Source organism: Euprymna scolopes, chromosome 1 (assembly GCF_053919585.1).
Source record: "Euprymna scolopes isolate OS-2025 chromosome 1, ASM5391958v1, whole genome shotgun sequence".
Lineage (NCBI taxonomy): Eukaryota > Metazoa > Mollusca > Cephalopoda > Sepiida > Sepiolidae > Euprymna > Euprymna scolopes.
Genome location: NC_136482.1, coordinates 96248360 through 96272151, shown reverse-complemented (window position 1 = coordinate 96272151; position 23792 = coordinate 96248360). Strand labels below are relative to the sequence as shown.

General features: G+C 31.7%; 1 protein-coding gene across 2 annotated transcripts in view; it reads right to left on the bottom strand.

Moving 5' to 3' along the window:
• The window catches only part of LOC145253816 (guanine nucleotide-binding protein G(o) subunit alpha), a 290147-nt gene that overhangs the window by 54277 nt on the left and 212078 nt on the right, over window positions 1–23792 (bottom strand). For both annotated transcript variants that reach the window (XM_080112970.1, XM_080112981.1), the window contains one exon: window positions 4250–4410. In XM_080112970.1, coding sequence (XP_079969096.1) covers window positions 4250–4410 — 161 coding nt within the window. The remainder of the gene's footprint in view (window positions 1–4249; window positions 4411–23792) is intronic.

The window sequence follows — 23792 nt, the reverse complement described above, 5'->3', positions numbered from 1 at the left end:
ATTACTTCGCTCATTCTTTTGTTTTGATACCTCCCTCCTCCCGCCCAAGCACACACACCTCTAAACACCTGGGCACCCCCACCGATATACAATAAAATAAAAATGACTATTTGCAATGAAATAAAAAAATGGTGTTAGTAAAATACCTCACATTAGTGGCAGACAAACCGATTTGCCAGTCCAAAAGATGATGCAGATTTAAACGCTCCATTACTCAAACATCTTAAGAAAAGTGGGATGGAAAGGAGGATTAAAAAAACTAAAATTGGGGTAAAAAAGAAAAAAAAATTTCTGACAACATCAGTGCATATATTTAACACAATATATCTGGTAGGATTTGAGCTGTTTAGCATCTCCTGCACCTATTATGTCCTGCCCTCACTCCATCCATCACCCTAATATACAAAAAAAAAAAAAAAAAAAAAGACTGCAACCTTGAAAATCTCTTCAGCAAATCATTTCTGTATTAATATATTCAAATTCTATCTTAATTATATGCATCTCATGGATTGAATTGCACGCATTAATACAGTGAAGACAAATGTACTGAAAGATTACTAATATTAGTTTGAATAAAATCAAATACGCATCAAGTGCCCTTGAAAGCCAAACCACAACGTAACAATAGGAAAATAAACAAATATTTTACTTGTTTGAAATTTATAACAAATATATTTCAAAGCTAAACTCCATCTTCAGTATGTTGTTTTCTTTCTTTTTTTCTTTTCTTCTTTCTCTCCATGTTGTAAAGTCGGAGAAAGAAAAGTAAAGAGTCGTGCGTTGTATCTCAGCAGTGGTATTTCGAATTCTTGGAACAGTGTGTAGTCAACATGAGAATAACGTCAAAAGAAAAAAAATATTAGTTTGATTTGATTGTTTTATAGCATATCAACTCCCTTTTTTGCTTATTTAATGGCAAATCGGGTAATTTTGGAAAAAAAGATTTTATACTTCAAGTTGTTTATATTGTCAAATATTTATTCATGGTGTTTGGTTTGAGTTTTTTTTTTTTTTTTCGTTTTACAGCATATTAATTGTTTCCAAGTTCTATCGTTTTGGCAAAAGTTTTTACACTTCAAGTTCTTTCTATCTTCAAATATTTATTCATGGTGTTTGGTTTGGTTGTTTTGTAGAAAAATTTGTTTTGGGTTTTACAGAACATGATTGAGTTTTGCAAAGGGAAAGAGGGGGGAAACAATAGCATCAATGTTTGGTGCATATAAAATCATGAAGCCGATATCTTCAGACGACCTGATCTGGTAGCACCAGAACTAATAGTAATACCAACAAAAACAATACTTGTAGCAAAAAAAAAAAAAAAAAAAAAATCTATCTTCATATTCTCATAAACTCAAGCCATTCAGGAAAATAAGATTGTGCATAAATGGCAGAAAAATGCAAATAAAGCAGAACTACTTCATGTTTAAATAGCATTAACTTGGGATGGATTTTACAACATGGAAACCAATGTTACAAATTTCTTTGATTCAAGATTTAAAATGATTCATTTTAGTTAATCTCAGCTGTGTAGCCAAAAAGGTGATGCTAACCTTTACGCTTTGTTCTACAAATGTTACACAATAGACAAGAAGTTTTAACCTTTAAAAAAATGTTTAGGAAAAAAAAAAAAAAGTGAATGCTAAAAATAAGAGAGCTGAACAGATGGGCACATTCTATATGGTCAGTATGAATCAATAGCAATAGGATAGCTTGAAATCAGCAAAGCCAAGTAATAAAAATCTTCCTTTGCAATAAAACTTATTAAAGGTTAAGCAGTCGTTAACAAAATGTGAACCAAAACTATTTGTAATAAAACAAAATATTTACAAAATAAATACAAGTAATGGGCACATAGGTAAATTATCTTCTCCCTCATCAGTCTATCATCTCCCGAGATTTATATCAATGTCATCAGTTTCATTGACACCTTCAAAATAATGAATTAAAACAATGGACACAACACATGCAAAAGTTATTATGTTTTACTTACGGTTTGTCGGTTTGTTTTTGCTTTGTTTTTACTTGGGAGTCACCACTTATCAAGGCCCGAAAGCCACTCAAAGATAAGGGTTAATGAATGTAAGGTGGTAGCGTAGTAATCATTAATGGTGTAAATTGGGTAGAATTTGATCATTAATTGGGGATGGCTCAACAAAAAGTTGTTTACATTGGACTTGAAGGCTACCATGTATTCAACTGGGAAGCAGGCCAGCGGAAAAGTGTTCCACAGGTGGGCAGTTCTGGGAAAGAAACTTTGTCCATGGAATCTGCGTTTAGATTTAGGCACAAATAGAGAGTAGGGGAAATCATATATAGTGGTTGTAGGTAGTCGAGTATAATTATAATGACTCCTTTAAAAGATCATAATATGTTCATTTAGAATAAAGTTTCTATATTGTGCTTCTGTTTGTCTGTCTGTCACACTTTCTTGGAAACTACTGGGCCAATCTGGCTGAAATTTTTTATGATAAGGTGCAGTGAACTATGTATTAGGACATCTGATGCACAGTTAATAGGGATTAATAGGGATTAGTAGTATTTAATGCAAAAAAAATAAGCACAAATTTAATTCAATCATCATTATGGCATAAAGAACTCATTCTAAGTACACGGGCTATAACTCTTGCCCGTTTTTTAATAGAATATTTATTGGAGATGAGAAATGGAATCTATTTGAATCGTTTGCTTGTTGAAGAGAAAGGTTTGCCAGCTGCAGAGTTTCGTTAAGTAGGATAGTTACTAAAACATTCTGAAATGTTCATTCTAAATTCACTTCATAGAGAAATAAAACTAATTTTTTTATTTTTAAAATCTTATATATATATATATATATATATATATATATATCCCCCATTTATGCAGATGTAATTTCATTGGTGGAATGCAATGCACATACAACTACAAACCAAATATGAGTAATCATGCATGATCAGGGCTCTATGGACAAATTTCTCTTTTGAGCTTTGATCACTAAATATTTTCATTTACTTGCCAAATAGAAAAGTTACTAGCTAAACCCATCTGATTTTTGGAATATGACATTTTCATTCCGTGACAAATACATACATATATACATCATAAAGGTTTTTTTGTATTTTTTTTTTTAAATATATGTAAATCAAAATCTGTACCAAACTTTATGTTAAGACTTGAAAGTATAAACATTTGAATTTCTTCAGATGATTTTTTTAATCAGCCTTCGTTAAAAAAAAAAAAAGAAAAAGAATTTATTGTTCTATTAAACTTTTATTGTTGAAAAAATAGGACTTTGCTGGTTATATTAAAAAAAAAAAATAAAAGGCTGAAAAGACATTTTTCCATCAGTAAAGAGCTTTTGAAGATTGTCAGTAAAATATATATATATATATATATATATATAGTTGCTAAAAGCATTTTATTATTTCTAGTCATCACTTTGAAAAATCACTCACAAATGTAACTGTTTCACTCGCAACGTAAAGCCCTGATGATAGGGAAAATTAAAAGTGGCATGATTATCAAAGTATTGTATAATTGTTGGAAAATTAGAATACTCAATATTATTATCTTTTATATAAATTCTAGTATGAATTTTAGGAGCCTTAAACCTAAAATTCGTGCCAGAATTGTCTGCAAGGACCTGTGGTGCAGTGGTTAGAGTACTGGGAAAAATCAATAGTAAAAAAGTGATATTCTCCTGAAGGTTGAAGGTTCAATCCTCAGTGTGGGCGACCGAAAAATACATTTGCGAATTACTTAAGACCTCTATCTAGTCATGGCTGACGGAACAAGAGCACACTATCCCCGTGAAGTAAATCAAGAGTTTCACTCAAAATTCTTCCCAAGTTAGACAAGATACACCTAAAGAAGATCGGAGGTTATATTGACCGAAATGTTGTGAAAATCACACTCAAGATGAGAACAGTAGTGTGATGAATAATAATACAAATGACTTTTTTTTGTTAACTATTAGCTCCTAGTTTAAACATGGACCACTGTTCTTAGTAAAAAAAAAAAAAACATTCATAAAACTTTTGTTCAGTACCTTAAAAACCTTAAAAAATGGCCAGAATTTTTGCAAGAAAAAAAAAAAAAAAAAATTTTTATACAACACTTTAATGATTTACCTAACTTGTCCAGAATATGCTGACAAAAATGCGAACCATATTCTGCATAAGTAGCATATTTTTTTATTTTTTTGTAAATTAAATGTTTAAATCATATTTGTAGAAACGTGATTTAGGGAGAAACTAAAAACTAATAAACTTACTATTTTGCAGAATCATTCAATTGGTATTCATTTGATCGTCCAAAGCATTCTTGGACTCCTGTATCTGCCCAAAGTCGTTTCATAGCCTGTAAGAGGTCGTCTGAGAAAGGTTCAGTATCTTCCATTCTAGCTATGACATCTAAAACCATCTTCGCATCAGACTGAAAAGAAAAAGAAAAATAAGAAATGTGATTTCTAAATATAAAAAGATTTGGAGAGAAGAAAAGCCTTTTGACAAAGTTTACAAAAAAAAAAATTTTTTTTTAAATAAAAAATTAAAAAAAACAAATAAGCATTAAATTCAGTTAATAATAATTAAAAGTGTAAACAAATGAAAAAGAAAAAAATGAAAGGTAAAAATCATAAAAAAGAAACAGATATTTCTTAAATTGGTGAGATCTTGACAAATTCATCAGCTATTGCGAAGCTATATTGTGAAACGTGGATTCATGCAAAACCCTCAACAGAAGGAATTCTATTAAACATTGATTTGTTAATGACAAATTTCTTTGCAGATACGTTGAAAACAAAATTCGCCTGAACTCTGTGTTTTGTTGCTTCAATGTCAGGCAGATACGTTACTCAGCAATTCATAGAATTATTCGACTTAAATACCATGTTCTTTCGAACATGAAAAATCCACCTCTCTGCCACATGTTCCGATTTTTTTTTACATCTGTAATATCTTAATCCCAGCTATCGACCTCCGAATCCTTCACTAAGTGTGCTGAGAAGCACGCTATAATAATCAGATACCAGGTTAAGGTATCTAAATATATATATGAAAACCTGAACTCGTTTGAAATGAAATATTTATTTACTAATATCATGTGCAGATATTAAAAAAAAAATTATTCCTAAGTATAAAGACGTTAACTTTGAGAATAAAATAATTAGACTGAAATTTGAAAAATTAGAATATACAAATACGAGGTTGAAAATTCTATATTTTAATAGTCACATGTGAGTGACAATAAAAGCAAAGAATTCATGGATTTTCCCCAAAGTTTTATATATATATATATATATATATATATATATATATATATATATATTTTTTACAAAAGAAGTTACCACTTATCAAGGCCAAGAGGCCACTCGAGGATAAGGGTTAAAGAGTGTACAGTAGTCAATGGGATAATATCGTAGTAATTGTTAGTAGTGTAAATTTGGTAAATTGGGATTACTTAAGGGGAACGGCTCATCAAGAACTTGTTTACGTTGAACTTGAAGACGACCATATTGTAGTCAGCTGGAAAGCAGGCAAACGGAAGACAGTTCCACAGGTGTGCAGTTCTAAGAAAGAAGCTTTGTTCATGGCATTAACGTTTAGGTTTAGTGACAGATAAAGAGTGGGGGAAATTATTGATAGTATTTTCAGATAGACGAGTGTTTCTCGTGAATGTTTAGCAAGGGGGGGGCTATAAATTTGAGCTCATTGCCATGAAAATAACGATAAAGCAGAGACATGCTCGCAATGTCTCTTCTGTGAGAAAGAGGTTGCAAGGAAGAGAAAAGGGCATCCCCTACTAGGCTACAAAGTCTATTTTGAATTCTGTCAAAGCAGGATAAGGTCTTTCTAGCAGCTCCTGTCCAGATATGGCAACAATACTCCATCCTTGGACGTACCTGGCTCTTATATATATAGGTAGAGAATTGCATCAGTAAGTAGATATCTACTGGATCGATAGAAGGATCCCACCATTTTACCAGCGATCTTGGCAACAGAATTGATGTACATATTCCATTCTAGATAAGGAGTAAAGGTCAAGCCTAGAAGCTTGTCAGAAGATGGAGCCTCCCCAATTCATTTCAATTAATGCCAGATGGAGATCAGAGTGTTTATGATGTAAAAGATAGAAGCTTGGTTTTAGATGCATTAAAAGTAACCAGCTACTTTTTCCTCATTGTACCACATGCTCAAGATCAGAGGAGAGAGAAGCACAGAGAACTTGGACGTTTATGGCCTTTGATGTACTGCCATAGATGGTCAGCATAAATGTCTACACATGATGTAAGGATGTGATTTGGAAGATCATTGGTGTAGATCAGGAAGAGAATTGGATCCAGGATGGACCCCTAAGGGACTCCAGCATTAATACTATGAGCTTCTGATTTTTGCCCATCAACCACTACTCTTATGAACCTATTAACACTTGTTAAGGCTTAATGAAGTTTCAGCAATATTAGCAAGTTTGAATTGAAGAAAACAAAAAAAACAAACAAAAAAAAAAAAACAAACCTTAAAACATCCTTAAAAATTTTTTTTTGGTTCTATTGAATTTGTTTTTTACTTATTCCTGCTTATATAGCACTGATCAGGACAAAAATATGTGACTAAGAGGAAGGGTTCTTAAATATTCTTGTCATCCAGTATAACTAAATTTGTAATCTATAATATAATCTTATCTTTATATATAAAAGACAAAATGGCCGCACGCATTTTTGTATGTCCAGCAATGGCTTTTTTCGCCATTCTCGGTGGGGGGAGGGGTTTACTATTTCTTAGAACTTTTTATATACTCCCAAGATAGTAATATCAACGATTTGTGAACGAATGTCATCTGTAGGTTTATTTTGATCAACTTTTAGAAAATTCCTGCTATTCCGCCCTCTTGCGTGTTTGTTTGGCTTTTTCATATAAAAGCAAAACTAAATCGAAAACGAAGGCACCTACTTGGCCTTTTGTGCTGGGGCGTCCAGAAAGCAATCAGCTTTGATCACTGTCGGGGAAACCCCTCATATCAGACAATTGCTATTCATTTGAACACTCCCTTTTTGTAGGGAGCTGGTTTTCCCCAACATCATGGGGGAAACAAACAAATAAATGAATGAAACGGTAGAAAGCTGAACTGGCTTCTAGCCAACGTTCATTTCTGCAAGTCAACTTTTTGATTGACATCACTAAATTTAAATGCTTTTCACTTCCTATGCCTCCTTAGCATAGCGGTAAAATGTCATGTTTTCTTTCACCCCCCCCCCCCCCGCTATGCCTTCACGTCGCAGGTTCAAACCTTCCTCCCTATTAACACTTTTTTTTCTTTCACCTTCTTTTGTGCCTTTGGCTTTGTCACGGGTTTAAGACACTTTTTTTTTTCTTTTACACCAACAAACACCCGGGCAACGCCAGATACCCCCACTAGTCTATAATATAAAAGGCAAAATGGGCGTGTATGTCTGCGAAAGGCTTTTTCCCTCAGGTTTCTTGCGTCGGTTACATTCTGGGAGAAGTTTCCTTATACTTCCTAGATCGTAATATCTCCGATTTGGAAACGGACATCGTCTCTATCTTTATTTTGATAGAGTTTTAAAAATTCCCTCGTCTTGAGGGAATGTTTGTCTTTCTTCTAGAAAGCGAAACTAATTGAAGTAAAGGCATCCGCATGGCCTTCTTGGCCCGGGATCAAAGGCCTCAAAGTGTAGTATCTGTTCTGCAGATGCTGCAATCAAAGTAATATGTGGGGGGCAAACCCTCATATCAGACAATTGCTTTTGAAGCCATCAGTGTTTGCTCAATGTGAGGGAAACCCTTCATACCAGACAATTTTGACCCTGCCAGAGTGCCTCCTTGTGGGAGCTGGTTTTCCCCCAGCATTAAAATACGACTTTGTTTCTAATTTGCTCTCGTAGGGAAGCAAATAAATAATGCCATCCACCTGACCTTCTGGGCTGGGACGTTTTGGAGGCAATTAGATTTGATCAATGTGGGGGAAACCCTTCATATCAGACAATTGCTATTTATTTGGACGCTGCCAGAGTTCCCCCCTTCTAGGCTTGACCATTACTCCTTATCTAGAATGGAATATGTACATCAACATCATGGGAAAACAAATAAATAAATGGGCAGAAAGCGGGAAATTAAACTGGCCTCTAGCCAGACGTTCATGATTCTTAACTTAATTACCAACTCATTTCATCATTCGCTATGGCTTAATGGTTTGTGAGAAAGACTTCTCTCTCTAGCTTTTTTTTTTTATTTCGCTTTTCATCACCCGGCCAAAACTTAATTACCAACTCTTTATTTTACCTTTTCCTCCTTCGCAGTATGGACCCCCCCCTTTTTTTAAACACCTACAAACATCCGGGCAACCCCCTGCTAGTCTTATAACGAAATACAGATAGAAAAAGGGAAAACAATTTTTTTTTAAATCAAGATCATGAACAATGAATGAAAAAAAGGATTGAATAGTCGACCATACTAAAAGAAAAAACATTACTGTTTATAAGATGAGAAGAAAAGGGAACAAATCCAAAGAGGTAGTGTTCATTAGTTTCTTGAATTTCAAAGTTCAAGGATATCATAAACACAGATCGGCAATTTTAATATATTATTGAGAAAAAAAAAAAGAAAATATGACTAACTTGTTTATTATTATTGATAAGCAAAAGTAATCTTGAAACCTATAATTGTTGAATGGAAGGTAATTTTTTGCTTTTTATTTTTAAACCTACACTAAAAGAACATTTATTGCTTGGGTTCCTACCAGTATTTTGTTTAATTTTCTATTTTAAAGCTGTTATCGAGACTTCAAAAATGTCAGTTAGATTGCAGCCATTTTTTCAACACTACTTGTTTTTGAGGCGAATAAACATTAATGTAAATAGGTAAAAACACTTAAAAACTCATTCAGCTAGGTAGAAAGGTAACTTATCTTGCCTTTGATAGCATTTATTTGTTATATGTCTGTTTTTTGGACACTTTTTCGTACTTCTGTCTATTGTAAAACAAACATTCCGCGTTTAAAAATATAAATTTTCTTATGGAACCACGCCAGAAAAGATCTAAATTTAACTATTCGGTGTTTACCAAAAAGAATAGTGTTTTTATTAAAATAATTTGACTAAGAAAATCTGATAGTTTTAATACATAACATCAAAATCAGATTTTTTTTTTTTTTTTTTTAAACTTTTGTAACTTCCATTAATCTTTTTGGTAGATTAAACAAATTAAAATTTTTATATGTATAAAGATTTGTAAAAATAAAAAAAAAATAAAATAGATTTCTGATTATAATTAAAAAAAACAAAAAACAAAAAAAAAAGCATTCCAAAGTTAACTTTTTTTTTTTTTTTTTTTTTTTTTTTAAAGAAGGAAGGGAGAGGACTCAATGAAGACAGTGCTATGTAAGGTGGCGAAGTAATGGTTACATCTAGGCTATGGCAGAGTACTGCACATTAATGAAACACACATCTTATATATCTTATCTCAAAGAGAAGTTAGGTGAAGGGGGTAAAGGAGATGAAAGCTTAAGAGGAAGTATGATTATCTCAGCTATAGCTTGCCTCACCAGAAACACTGACAGAAAAATTCAACCTTGGGTCAAGCAGCAGACAAACAGCCCTTTAAAAACATGTTGGGAGTAAGGAAGAATACAAACTTTTTACCAGGAACAGATGCCAGCAGGGAAGGGCGAGGTGAATGGATGAGGGAAAAAATGTTAGAATGCTAAACCTCTCAGAATATAAGATTTTGTCAAAGGAGGATAGATATTGATATTTATTTTTTTTCAATTTTCTTATTCCTAGCTAGAGCTAGGGATGGGGCATTCTACCGGATGCCAGACATTCATCTACTATCTCATACATTTCAACTAAGAGATCTTTTAAAGATTCTAACTGATTATTTAAGTGCAATTGTTTGTTCCTCTTGCACTTAGTTCACCGGGTATATTTACCAGGTAGTTTTTGTAATTCTGTTTCTTGAGTTTGGATGCTCCTATAATTAATGGAATGATGGAGATCTTAAGATTTCAGTTTCTTTTCATGTTGAACATAAGACATTGGTATTTATGTTATCTTTTCCCTCTCAGCTCTGTTTAACCCAGCATCATTAGGGACACTAACTTCTACTAAGGTTGCTTCTTTCTCCTTCTTGTCCCATATCACTGTGTCAGGTTCTATAGCTCTGTTTTCTAGATATGTAGCTTTAGGAATTGCATAGTTATAGTGGATGGTGCATGACTTAATTTCAACTTTTCTTTATGGTGTTTATTCCAAAGATTTGCTGCTACATTCGACAATCGACTTTTTACAGATGGTCCAATGGAGAATTAATTTCTTGTTTCATTCTCTCATTTAGTCAAAGTTCTCAGAAATCAAGGGGCCCCACTACCTGGGTTTAACCAAGACCGTCTTAAAAGACAAGATGGCCGGTGGGCAAAAATAATTTAATCTGCTGACGTCATCACGGATAGTCCCTTAGTTGCTTGACACCGGTAATCACCGGTAGTCACTCGTAACGTCTTGAAGTCAGTGTAATATTTCTTTTTTTTATTAAAATGCCTTCACGGTGCATCGTTCCAAATTGCCGAGGAAATTATCATAAAGGACTAAAAAGTGACAGTATTTTCATTTCCGAAAGATAAATTATAATGCAGTAAAAAAAAAAAAAAAAGATTTTACACCATCTCCATTCAGCAAAGTAAGTTTTAACGTGCTCCCCCCCTGTATTTAACACGATGTAACTATAATTTAATTCAATATTATCATCCTAAGTTTTTTACCATTCAAAAGAACAAGCTTCAAATAAATCGATAATATTAAAAAAAATTTTTTTACAGCATACAAAACTAATGAAAATGCGAGACAACATCGACTCTTTAAAACACGTTCTTTTGAAGAGACGATTTTTTTAAGCTGTTGACACACATGTTTTAAAAATCTAGCAAAATTTAATTTTCCTGAAATTTTTCAATATTTAAAAATAAATTATGCCGGCTGATAAAATTTTTAAACTTTTTTTTAAAGCTAGAAAGATAAAATTTAAAAATACTTATTTATATATATATATATTTATATATATATATATATATATATACAGGGTGAACAGAAAGTCCTTGGACCAATTCAAAAGTGTTTTATTAATAGAAAATTACAAAACTATAAATTAAACATGAATGAAAATTATAAGTTAGGAAACCAAGAATAAATTCAAATGATTTATTTTCAATGTGATGTCCCTTCCTTTCGATTAGACGTTCGATTCTCTGTCTGAAGTTACCAACCGAGGCACGCAGCGTTTCCTGAGGTATTTTAGCCCATTCACTCAGAAGAGATGTCTTCAAAGCATCAACACTTGGATGAGCAACAGAACAGACCTTTGCCTCCAACAAAGACCACACCGAAAAATCCATGGGATTCAAATCAGGCGATGCAGGCGGCCACATCTCCTTACTCCAGAATCTTGGAAAATGACGTTGGCACCAGTCCTGAGTTTTTCTAGAGGTGTGGGATGGTGCTCCATCTTGTTGGAACGTGAAAGGCTGATCTTTGAAATGTTTCTTCATCTCTTCAAATGCTGGAACCAAAATATCGTTAATGTAGCGATCTGTGTTGATCTTAACCCCCTGCTCCACGAAAATCAGAGGCGACTTCCAAGATTTGGAGACTGCAGCCTACACCATGAGGGAAGACGGCTTTTCTCGGCGGAAAACTATTTTCACGGAGTCATCAATGTCTGCTGAACATTTTGCGTAAACTCTGTCGTTCTGATTTTTAACAGTCGCTTCAATTGTGAAGAGTTTTTCATCAGAAAAAACGATCTCTCGCTCTGCCGTGCCAGCCTTCAGTTCTCCAAGAAGAAGCTTTGCTCTTTCAAGTCTCTTGTGCTTTTGGGCAGGTGTGAGGTACTGTCTCTTTCTCATCTTGTATGGGGACAACTGGAGATCGTTTTTTACGATGGTTCTCATCGAGGTCACGCTCACATTCATGTCTTTAGCCATTTGTCTTGCAGATCTCTTCGGGTTCCTCCTTACCCTCTCTCGGACAGCTTTAATCACCTTCTTTGTTCGAGCAGTGCGAGGTCTTCCACTCCTAGGACGGTCTTCAGATCTACCAAGGTCCTTAAATCTGTTCACAACATGGTACACGGTGGATTTAGCCACTTTCAAGAGCTTAATAATCTCTGAGTTTGTCCTTCCCGCGCAATGAAGCTGAATTATGGCCTCTCGTTTGCTCATTTTTCTGAAAGTAAGTAGATCAATAGTTAGACTAAATACTTACTTTATTTGAAAAGAGAAAAAGTGATTTTAACAATATTTAATTTTAAAACTAAAAATGGTCCAAGGACTTTCTGTTCACCCTATATATATATATATATATATATATATATATATATATATATATATATATGAAACTAAACTAAAAAAAAAAAAACGCGCGTTCACTCATGGTCTTAACATAATTGGGTTTGTATTACTGTACACATAGATTCGAAAAAATTGTCAAAAACCAATATATAACAAATAAATGTTATCAAAGGCAAGATAAGTTACTTTTCTACCAAATATTTTTCGTGTTTTTATTCAATGTAACATGTTTATTCAGCTCGAAAAACATACAGTGTTTACCGATGTATTCGAAAATTCAAGATGGCGTCTGATTCTCTCTTTAACAGGGTAAGTTTGGGATAAGGTGTTATAAATAATAAACTATACAAAATACTATTAAAAACCCGCCGAATATATGTCAACCTATGTCACGGTAACATATATTGAGCGAGTTTTTAACAGTATTTTATCCGGTTTTGTATTTATAACACCTTTTCCCAAACTTACCGTGTTAAAGAGAGAATCAGACGCCATCTGGAATTTTCGAATACATCGGTGGTAAACACTGTATGTTTTTTGAGCTGAATAAACATGTTACATTGAATAAAAACATGAAAAATATATCCAGTTTGGTAGAAAAGTAACTTATCTTGCCTTTGATAACATTTATTTGTTATATATTTGTTTTTTGACAACTTTTTCGAATCTATGTGTACAGTAATACAAACCCACGTATTTTAACAAACTGAAAATATGGATATAAAAAAATGATTTTGCATGTTATTTTTGTTATGTGGTGAAATAATCTTAAATAAGAAACATGATTTTTTTTTAGGTTAATTATTTTTTTACTGTGCAATATTTCATGAATTTATTAAAAATATTGTTTTTGATTTTGAAAAAATATTGTGGTTCATTTGCATTTAAAAATATTGTGGTTCATTTTGATTAAAAATATTCATTTTTATTTTAAAAAAATATTGTTCATTTTGATTTAAAAAAATAGTTTAATTTTAATATTTATTTATTGTCTTAACTCATATCAAATGTTTTGCTTGTGTTCTGCTTTAAATATTCATAATCTTACATGCATAATTTTCATTTAATTATATTAAATAAACTTCAAGTTTACTACAAATCAAATCGTGTTCCTTCACTTTTTTAAAATGTAATTTATAAGTAATTAAAGAACGCATTCTAATCTTTAAAATCTATAATACAACGAAATATTCAATTGCTTATAATACTTAAACAAACAACTTGTGTTTTTTTTTATTATTTTTTTATTATTAATATTAGATGAGTTTCAGTATAAATCATCGTGTTCTTTCTTTATTTCAATCCAATTTTGAAGTTTTGTAACACTGTCTGTAAAAATTACTGTTCATTATTGACAGTCTAAGAGTTCCACATATCTTGCTTGTTGGGACCTCGGCGATGACGTTATGTTTTCAGCTGGCCGGCCATCTTTATAACGAAGGCCACGGTTTAACACTTGAACTCTATAGGAGACATATAGATATGCGAATGTTCTATTAAAGTTCTTTATCTCTCAAACACTGGGTTAGTAAAGAAATTGAGAACATAATTTTCCTTTCTCCAGTTGATCATTGTAATATGCTATATATTTTTCTCTTTGGTCTTACTTGATTCCAGGACAAGAATTCATATAGAGTATCCAGCTTCATGTTGCTACTTGAGGTAACATCACTTGGAGAAAATGCATCATTTCTTGTAAAAACGTGTGTGGATTAGCCATACCTCAGAGATCTTATTTGGGCTCTGATTTTAAATATGCACCCTAGAAAAGACAACATGATTCCATTTCTGTTTGATGAAAACCGGTTTTCTTTTTTTGTTGTAGATCATCTACTAGTTGGCCAGTTGTGTACAAATCTCAAGAGCGATAGGAGCCTTCTATCATGTCTGAAAGTGACACAATGTTCAATGAGCGAGATCGGATATGTGCCGTTGTACAAAGCATGCTCTCTACCAATCCAAGTTATGACAATAGGACCATTGCCAGCACCCTGAAAATGCAAATCTAGATGGTTCAACACTTGAGGGCACAGCTCAATGAAATTTCCAGTCATGATTATGACCTTTAGTGTGGTTTCAATTGAGGGCCACATCATGCCATCTCACACCTTTGAAGTCGGCTTGAAAATCAACACCAAAGTGTACCTGGATGTGCTGAAGAGTGGAGTGATCCCCTGCTGCAATCAAGTGGCTGCTGGCAGACCCTGAGTATGGCAGCAGGACTCTGCGCCGGCCCACCTTCAAAGAGACCTAGGCTTGGCTTTATATGGAGTGCTACGACTTTGTACCTTTTTCTCACTCCCTTCTCTTCCGACCTGAACCTGCTGGACACTTCATTTGGTCATACGTTGAGAACAGCATCAATATGACCTCCCTCAACACTAAAATCAGCCTGATTGCTGCCATCTGCTGAATATTTGCTGAGCTCCTGCCATGGAAAAGGCATGCTCCCAGTTACAAACTCGTACTGAGGCAGTGATTGAGGCTGAAGGTGGCTACATTGAATAGATATCATCTCTAATACATAACTGAGTTATCTGAATTGATTTTTTTCAATAAGTTTTAAAATAAAGCTGTAGTGTTGTTTTCTTTAGGGCGACAAATTTATCGTTTCACTCTGTATTTCTATATGGCAAAGGAACTGAAGAGAAATGTTTCTAGACTGTTGATTTAAAAATGTTTTTAAATTAGGTGGGTATATGAATGTTCTTAGGCATTTAAAAGTAAATAAACTATCATTTAGTAGTAAAGTAATTAAAAAAAAAAACCCAAAAAAATGATTGACTGAACATTCTTAAAAACAGAATTTCAAACAATTCATCTTAGTGGAGGTGGCTATAGTATCACAAAGCTGAAGTTAGCGAATCAGAAACTACTTAAGTAGATTATATACCCTGGGGAAGAGTATAATGTTTAAAAGAACAAAACTTCTTACTTCATTCTACTGCTCCAGAAAGTATGTTACTCCTGGCACCCTACCTATATATAAAACCAGATCCATTCTAAGATGGAGTACTGCTGTAAGATCTGGGGAGGGGCTTACCAGAGCACTCTTCCCTGCCTTGAGAAAAATACAAAATCGACTTTGAAATCTTATTATTGTTTATTTCCTTTGCTAGTCTTTCAATACTCTATCATTATTTTCATGGTAAGTATTCCAATCTCTGATTCCCCTCTGTAAAACATTCACAGCAAAAACTCGTCTGCCTACAATCATTGTAAATAATTTTCTTTTCTTCTTTAGCCTACCTAAAACTAAACAGAATTTTCATGAACAAAGTTTATTTCCAAGAACTACTCATCTGCAGAACACACTATCAAGGGGTTAACAATGGTTGACATATTTATTTATTTTATTTTCAATCGGAAAATTTAATGTGAAGGCAAATTTAAAAAAAAAAATAAATAAATAAAAACCTGCTGGATCTATTAACCATTTTTTTGTTTTTTTGTTTTTGCTAATTGGAATATTTTTCGTTTTGGAACAAGTTTCTGGATCAGAATAAGAATTGAAAAGAAAATTTGAAGATGATATTGGATGAAATTCATGAACATTTTTTTCAGCATTTATGATTATTTCAATAATTCTGTTTAGTTAAAAGTTATGAAAATCCTCACCAACATATTATCCATAATTAAAGTTCATTCAACAGTGACCATCTTTCTAGCATTACAAGTTGATTTTTTCATTTTAGATAATTGTTATCTTATCACCTTGCATGAAAAGAGCTATGTAAAAGATGCTTAAAACCGTTTAAATTATGCAAATACCATCAGTATTTCAAAAGTTATGAGAATTTTAAGTGCCAAAATTTAGGCTTTTCTGTGGACATTTTTCTTTAGAAAAAGTGGGCTAAATTATGGACCTCAACATTTGAAGAAATTCGGTAATTTCGCCATCATTTATTTATTTTCCAAGCTATTCTCATGAAACTTGGTGCTCTTATGTAAAAATGTGTGCTCTTTCTAATAATGCAGTCAAATCTGATGTATCTCTTTACCATAAGCCATAAATTATAAATTAATATGTACAAATTTCAATTTTGTTTTTAAACTGGCGCATGATATCATGCAGTGGGTGTCTATTTATGAACAAAACTAAGTATTATTAGTGGTATTTAAATATAGCTTTATTGAGAGTAGGTATTTTCCTGCCTCCCCACCAAAGGAGAGCTTAATTTGGGGTGTAGCCATTGAATGCCTAAAGTGCATTCATGACCGGTATTTACTACTCCCCTCAAAGAAAAGAAAAATTGAGTGGATATGAATTAATCTCAGAAATAAATCAAAAAAAATTTTTCATCTAGATTTTGGATTTCTGTAAAGATGAAAATTCCCATAGTCAACCAGAACTTATGCCTTTTGGGACCAGTCCAATTTTCAATTTTGTAAATTCCCTCTATCTGGCCCAAATATACCCATATTTCCAGTTATCAACTTATGCAGAGGGAAGGTAATCTACATCTATAAATATAAAAGCGGAAATGTATGCATGTATGTTCGCTTTTCCTCGATGTCCACGAAAGGCTTCTTTCAAAGAAGCGCTTGCTCGCTTCACAACTTTTTAAAACTTTTTATATCATCTATAAATTGTAATATCTACGAATTATCCACGGAGCTCGCCTGTCTATTTAATTTTATTGACTTTCAAACGTTAATTATTCCACATTTCCCGCATCGGCACGCATTACATTCGGTTTTCGGTATAAAAAAAGCGAACCTCGACTCTAATCACAGGCCCAGAGCCAGTTTGGTCAATGTCGACTTCGTCATATCAGACTCTAGCTTTCATTTCGCTCCTCCTAATAAACAGGGAGCGGCTTTTTAAAAACATTTATTCAAAACTGTTCCGCACAAAATAACTGCTGAATACCTATCGCCATCACGTCAATCAAAAACGCGCACCTGTTTTTTTTTTAAAACACTTTACTATTTTCCAACTGCGTGTCGTCAACGCTTTGGGTTTTTTTCACATACCCCGAAAAACACCCGGGCAACGCCGGGTACCCCTCGCTAGTTTTGTTATAAAAAGGAAAGCAACCAAATATCTAGATGTAATCTTCCTCAGAAGTCATCAGATCTAAGCTTGTCTTTAACATTCACATTATACATCCATTGTATCATTCTCATATCATTTCTCTCCATGCAAATGTCCTCAACCCTCACTTCTATACATCATGTCACTGCGTAGACATGCCTGATTGACCTCTTTCCTTGGTGCTAATAAGCTAAATATAAATGTGAGGATTTGAAATGGTTTGGCTTTCTACTCAAAATGAACTCATTTAACACAATAGCAGAGCAAGTTTTTTTACTTTATTCCTTTACCAAAATTACTTTGACTTTCTAAACTCAGGTTAACGTTTCTGAACAAATAGGCAGTTTTGCATGATAAACTTTATATATCAAAGTAAATCAATAAAAAAAAAAAAATCTAATTTTTATATCACAATTTATAGGTGCAATATTTAAAAAAATATTTATAAACTTCTGAGAAATTTCTTTCATTTCTCCAGAGAATAATGTATTGAATAAGCAGTTACATCCATAAAAACAGACAAAGTCAAATCAGTTTGATAAAAGCACAGAAAAAGAAAATAATGAATAAATAGAAAAAAAAAATTAAAAAAAAAAAAATGCTGCTAAAAATATTAAAGAAAAAGAATAGGGATGTAAATAATGATGGAAAGTTTTGATTTTAAAATCTTGAGAGGAAATGAAAGAACTGACAGCGCTAATGTTTTAAAACAATTGTCAGTGTAGATGATTCATTGTAGGAAAAAAAAAATTAGGATTATTTAGGACTTTGTTGGTTAATGATCAAGTCAACATCCTGAATTGAAATAAACAAAGTGGAAAAAGGTTTCTGTTATTTTGAATTTAGTGGTATTTATATTTTATTCAGTTGCCAAGCCTTTGATATACAGAAATGAGTAAATTATAAAACGTTTTATGGAATACAACATGATCATCTTCCAAATTCAATGTAAACAAATAGTTTATTATGAACAACGTCGTAATTAAACTCAGTTCATTTCATTAATCATTTTCATTCATTTCATAACATTTATCTTTCAACTGACAATAATTCCATCTCATTACCCCTAACCCTCGAATGGCATTTGGTCTCGGTAAGTGGTGATCCATTAATAAAAATAAATATTATAACTTTTTTGGTTTAGCATGGCGATTTAATAGAAAAGAAAATGTTATTCAACCAATCAGGATGATTACCACTAAACCTATTTCAGAGCAACTTGTGTTTGGCTCAGTAGTATACATAAAATCCAGAGTCATCTTACTAAGGTAGTTCTTGGTCGATTCATACCATTAATCATTCTTAATGCTCTCATAATATTCTTAATATCCCAATTAACAATCATTCTATCTTAACACTTATCCTTGAGCAGCTTTTAGTCTCAGTAATGAATCATTAATAAAAACATAATAATCCTTGTGAATGATTGGAAAAACCATTTTAGTGTTATACGGTAAAGTAAGATTAACAGAAAGTAAACATTGTAACAGATTTTGTCAATTGTTTAGAAAAAAAAATGAAGACAAACACAAAATTATTTTCCATTGATTAATCTACTAATTTTCTTTTTCTTTCTTTTTAAATTTAATTTTGTTTCATAAATACTGGATACATTTTAAATTTTATTTCATACTAGCGGGGGTACCCGGCGTTGCCCGAGTGTTTGTTTCCGGGACGGGGGGGGGGAGTTTTAAAAAATGTTATGGTAGGTAAGTAGGAAGGATCAAACCCGGAGTCATGAGTAAAAGTAGGAAAATAAAGTGTGAAAAAAAAACAAAAAACATCTGCAACGTTAACAGTTCGGCCACCAAGAAAAGTCCATTCCAGTTGTTTAGAAAAAAAAAAAAAAAAAAAAAAACGACTACGGTAGGTCGGTGCGAACGTGAAAATATAATGTGAATTGTCCAGCACGCTAACCACTACGCCACAGAGCACTGCAGCTTAGTTTAGTGATTTTAAATAACTTCACATGAAAGAACTACGAAGCCAAACCGGTGTTCTCTTCTCAACTGTTCCTTGTGAACGATCCCCAAACGGTGTTAAGTGGTGGCAGGGGGAGGAGGAATTTATTAGAGAGAAAATATTTTACCACTTCCATTGATCTTAACCGATTTTGGCCATGACTTCTCAGCAGAAAAAGTATAGAAATCTAAGATTATCGAGGAATTTGAGAAATAATAAGCCTATAACACACCTCAGATATTGTTCTGCCGTTTGTGCATATTATATTTGCATGAAATATCTTGATTTTTAATCCTATTAATGTCAAAATCAGACGAGAAAAAATGAGTTCATTTTATTTATATAGAGATGAGAAGAGATTTATTTAATTCGAGTTCGGTAGTATGTATAAAAGTGTTGAATTAATTTTATTTCTGTTGGAACGGAAAGATTCTCAATATAAATACACTCCAGTAAAAGATGGTTTCAGACACTTGAAACCAAGTTTGTGATTTCTTAACTAAAACACAAAATGGCTGATTTCTTTTGCTGTACTGAAAGTAAGAGTTGGGTATATTGAATGAAATAGAAGTCATAAAATTTTTCTATCTGTTTTAAAAAGGGCAAATATGTCATCGACATAAAAAAAAACAAAGGGATATTGTTCATGAAATCCATTCCCCTTAAAAAAAAATAAAAATAAAAGTCTTATTAATAATGAAAGGACCCAAATTTCACATAATCTTATCAAACTGTCACTACATAATATCTTTGAAACAACTTAATTAAAAAAAATGGTCCTTCCTTGGAACATTATTTGATCAGTAAGTCAATTACTCTCCTGTATCACTGAATAGTTTTACTTACATGAACAAACAATAGTACCAATGTTCTTAAAGGGATCATCAATTATTTACCATGAAACACTGTTTTGGGAACTTAAAAAAAACAAAATTGTATATTAAATCATGGCTCCCCAAAAGTGTTGACCAGAAACCACCTCCCTCAAGGAAATATATATATATATATATATATATATATATGAGAGAGTTTTATATATTAATCACACACAGCAGAATGATCAATATTACAAGTTTGAATGAAATGAACTTAAGCAAATCTGAAATATAATTCCCAGAACAAATTCGAAGGATAGGTTCCAAGAGTTCAGAAAGACATCCAATGAATTCATGAACTGACCATGGCAAGAATAATATATAAAAGTACATTATCATTATTATTTTTTTTTTTATTATTTTATTTTTGTAGTACATACATACTTAGACATTTATATCCTACCAGTTTAATTCTAGCATAAACATCTACGGAGAAAATATCATTCTCTAATAATTCTAACATTTTTGAAATTTTATCAACTTTTGTGACATCGTCTATATATTTTTTTATACCTTTGATAGCATCCAAAATGTCAGTCATCTTTTTTGTATATAGTCTGAAACATTCAATGTGACACCCTCCGAGTCTTATCTGGTTTGGTCATCAACATCTCTTTGGTATTATGAAGGGATTTGATCGATTTGAAATGTTCTTTGTCAGTAAAAATCAGAAAGGTCAACAGGTGCACCATTATAGCCATGAGATAAATCATTCGAGACAGGCTTTCAGTGAAATAAGTTCATTGTTCGATAGTTTTTCATGGTTAATTAAAAAATTAGGATTTGAAACTCTACAAAAATTTAATCAGGGTTGTTATATGTGAAGATAAAAATATCCAATCCATGTGATAAAAACATTTTTCGTTTTTAGTAGGATTATTTAGGGAGATAAAAAATACAGATTACTTTTTTTTTGTTTGGGCCTGTTTATAAACTTTTTTTCTATCACTATCTCCATAATATGGCCATTATCTCATTTTTCTTTCTTTTCAACATTTTTCTTTCTTTTCAATATTTTATTAACAGCATTTTGAACAAGTTTTAAAAAAATGAAATTATATTACTTTTCTTAACAAAAGACAACTTAAATATTTTGTTACGTTGTATGAACAGTATTATCATTATGGTTTTAAAAAAAATAACCATTTTTATAAACATATATTTTTCTATAAAAAATTGAGATGCATTTTTTTTTCTTTGACATTTTTTTAATACTTATAAAAAAGTTCTAAATTGAAAAAAAAAATTTTTTTTTCAAGATACCTCATCTGATAATTTTTACATTTATTTTTGTAAATAATAATAATAATAAAAAAAAAAAAAAAGAGAATCTAATAACATTCAAGTAGTACAGACTTGGGTTTTTTTTTGTTCAAATAAGAATAGCTTGGATGATTCATAATAAATAAAGAAAGAGTTGTAAAGAGAAAAACTCGAAATATGGAAGAAATATATTAAAAAAAAAAAATCTGCATTTAGCACAACTTTATGGTTAAGAATGAAACAAAGCAGTGTATTTAGTTATCTTGACTACATTGTGGTGACAAGGTTAACGGCCTCTTTTGAATGTACTATTTTTAGTTGATCATTCAATAATTACATTTAACAAATATTGTCTAAGAAGCCGTGGACAATGAGGAAGTGGCACTATAACCATGGCAAACAGGGCCAGCTCTCAGCCTTTGAAAAAAAAAGAAAAAAGAAAAAAGGCCTTCCCCGCTAGAAAAAAAAGGGGGAAAATATTAGAGGATTAAAAGCCCAACCATGGTCAATTGCGGAAAAGAAGGTCCTATTGTTTTGCTACCACTCAAAGTTTGAAAAGTAGAGCAAACCTTCAAACACGATCCTTACTGAGAAAATAAGAAAAAACTAACCTCATTTATTTAAACATCCAGTAAAAAGTGTTGAAAAGGCATTGATGTACCTTCACACTCGTGAAATAATTTGGAAAACATCGATTTAAAAGAGAAAAGAAATCCTTTTGATTGTAAATTTTCTTAGCATAAATTTGTGTGGTTGATGAATAATGAATATTCTGTCGATGTCAATGTTCCTAGCAAATTCAGTATAATAATATTACATTTACTTAAAATGAGTAAACTAACGAATGTAGTCGATCGACATTATTTTTTAACATTTTTGAAAATCCTATTTCTAGATGAAATATTGATTTATTTCAATGAAATTGTTAATTAAATGAATTAATAATCATTGCTCTATAACAAAGTATAAATGCTAAAAGGGATCGTATAATAAACGAAGAATTTAAGTTCTGATAAAATCGATATGAATGCATATATTTGAAGATTGGATTTTTCACAAAAAAGGGCAAAGAAAAACCTTAAAAAATCTTGAATATATCAGAATAAAGTTGTTTTTTTTTAAATATAAAATGAAGGCAACAAATTCAATGTTTTCAACTGGTAATATTTTTAAAATCTAATAATTGATGTAAATGCAAATATTTTTGCCAACTCAGATTCAATTACAGTTTAGTGACTGTTGAAAAAAATATTGAGGGTGGGTAGCACATTTTTAAATAATTGTCATTATTTCCTTGATTTTTTTAAAATCATCATAATACATTTTAAATTAGTTTGAACAAAGAAATAAAATAACATTTCCTTTCAAATTAAGTAAAAAAAAAAAAAAAAAAAAAAAATTAAGTATCACTATTCAAAAAATACAATAATATATCCTATATGTACTTGCAAATCAAAAAGATTACTTTCATTTATTTTTCAAACAAAATTACTAAACTGTAATTGAACTGCATATTATTATTATGTGATAGATATCAATAGAATTACAAAAGAATTATGTTATTTGACATTTTTTATTAATTTTCCCTCCATATTGTATCTAGAATTTAAAGTTTATTTGAGTGAAAATTTTAGTAAAGATATTTTTGGTAATAAAATGTTAGATTTTGAACATCATTGTCAGTTGATACCTGGAAAGAAAATATTAACAAAACTAAAGATTGCTATCAGAAATTAGCTGAGACAGTATAATACTTATAGGGAAATATATAACGAATAGAACATTTACATACATTTTCTACATTAAAACAAAAACAAAAAACTGATTAAAATGCTTCCAATGTATTTGTCAAAAAAAAAAATAAATAAATAAATAAATAAAATAAAACAATATCATATATTTTACTAAGCTTTGCTTTGTCAGGCATAAGTCCAAATCAATAATTGAGAAGATCATGTCGAGTTATTTTGTTTCTGAATGAAGATCATCTATTTGGCCTGTTTTCAAAAACATCACTTTTAACTGAACTTAAAAAAGGTTATTGATGCCAGTAAAAATATGCAGTGACTCCAAACTACGTTCACAAAACACTTATGTGTGTAGAATCACAACTCAACTTCAAAATAGAAAAACATTTAGCTTAGTGTCTTTATAATGGTTATAATATTTATATATGTAAACATCAAACAAACAAACCTACTTAATACAAAACTGCTTAGCTATGCACTAACACGTATTAACATTATAAAAATAATAGAATTCGTACATTGACAAGTTATATTATTTTAGAAATTTGCCTTTTTTGGGAGGGGGTGCCT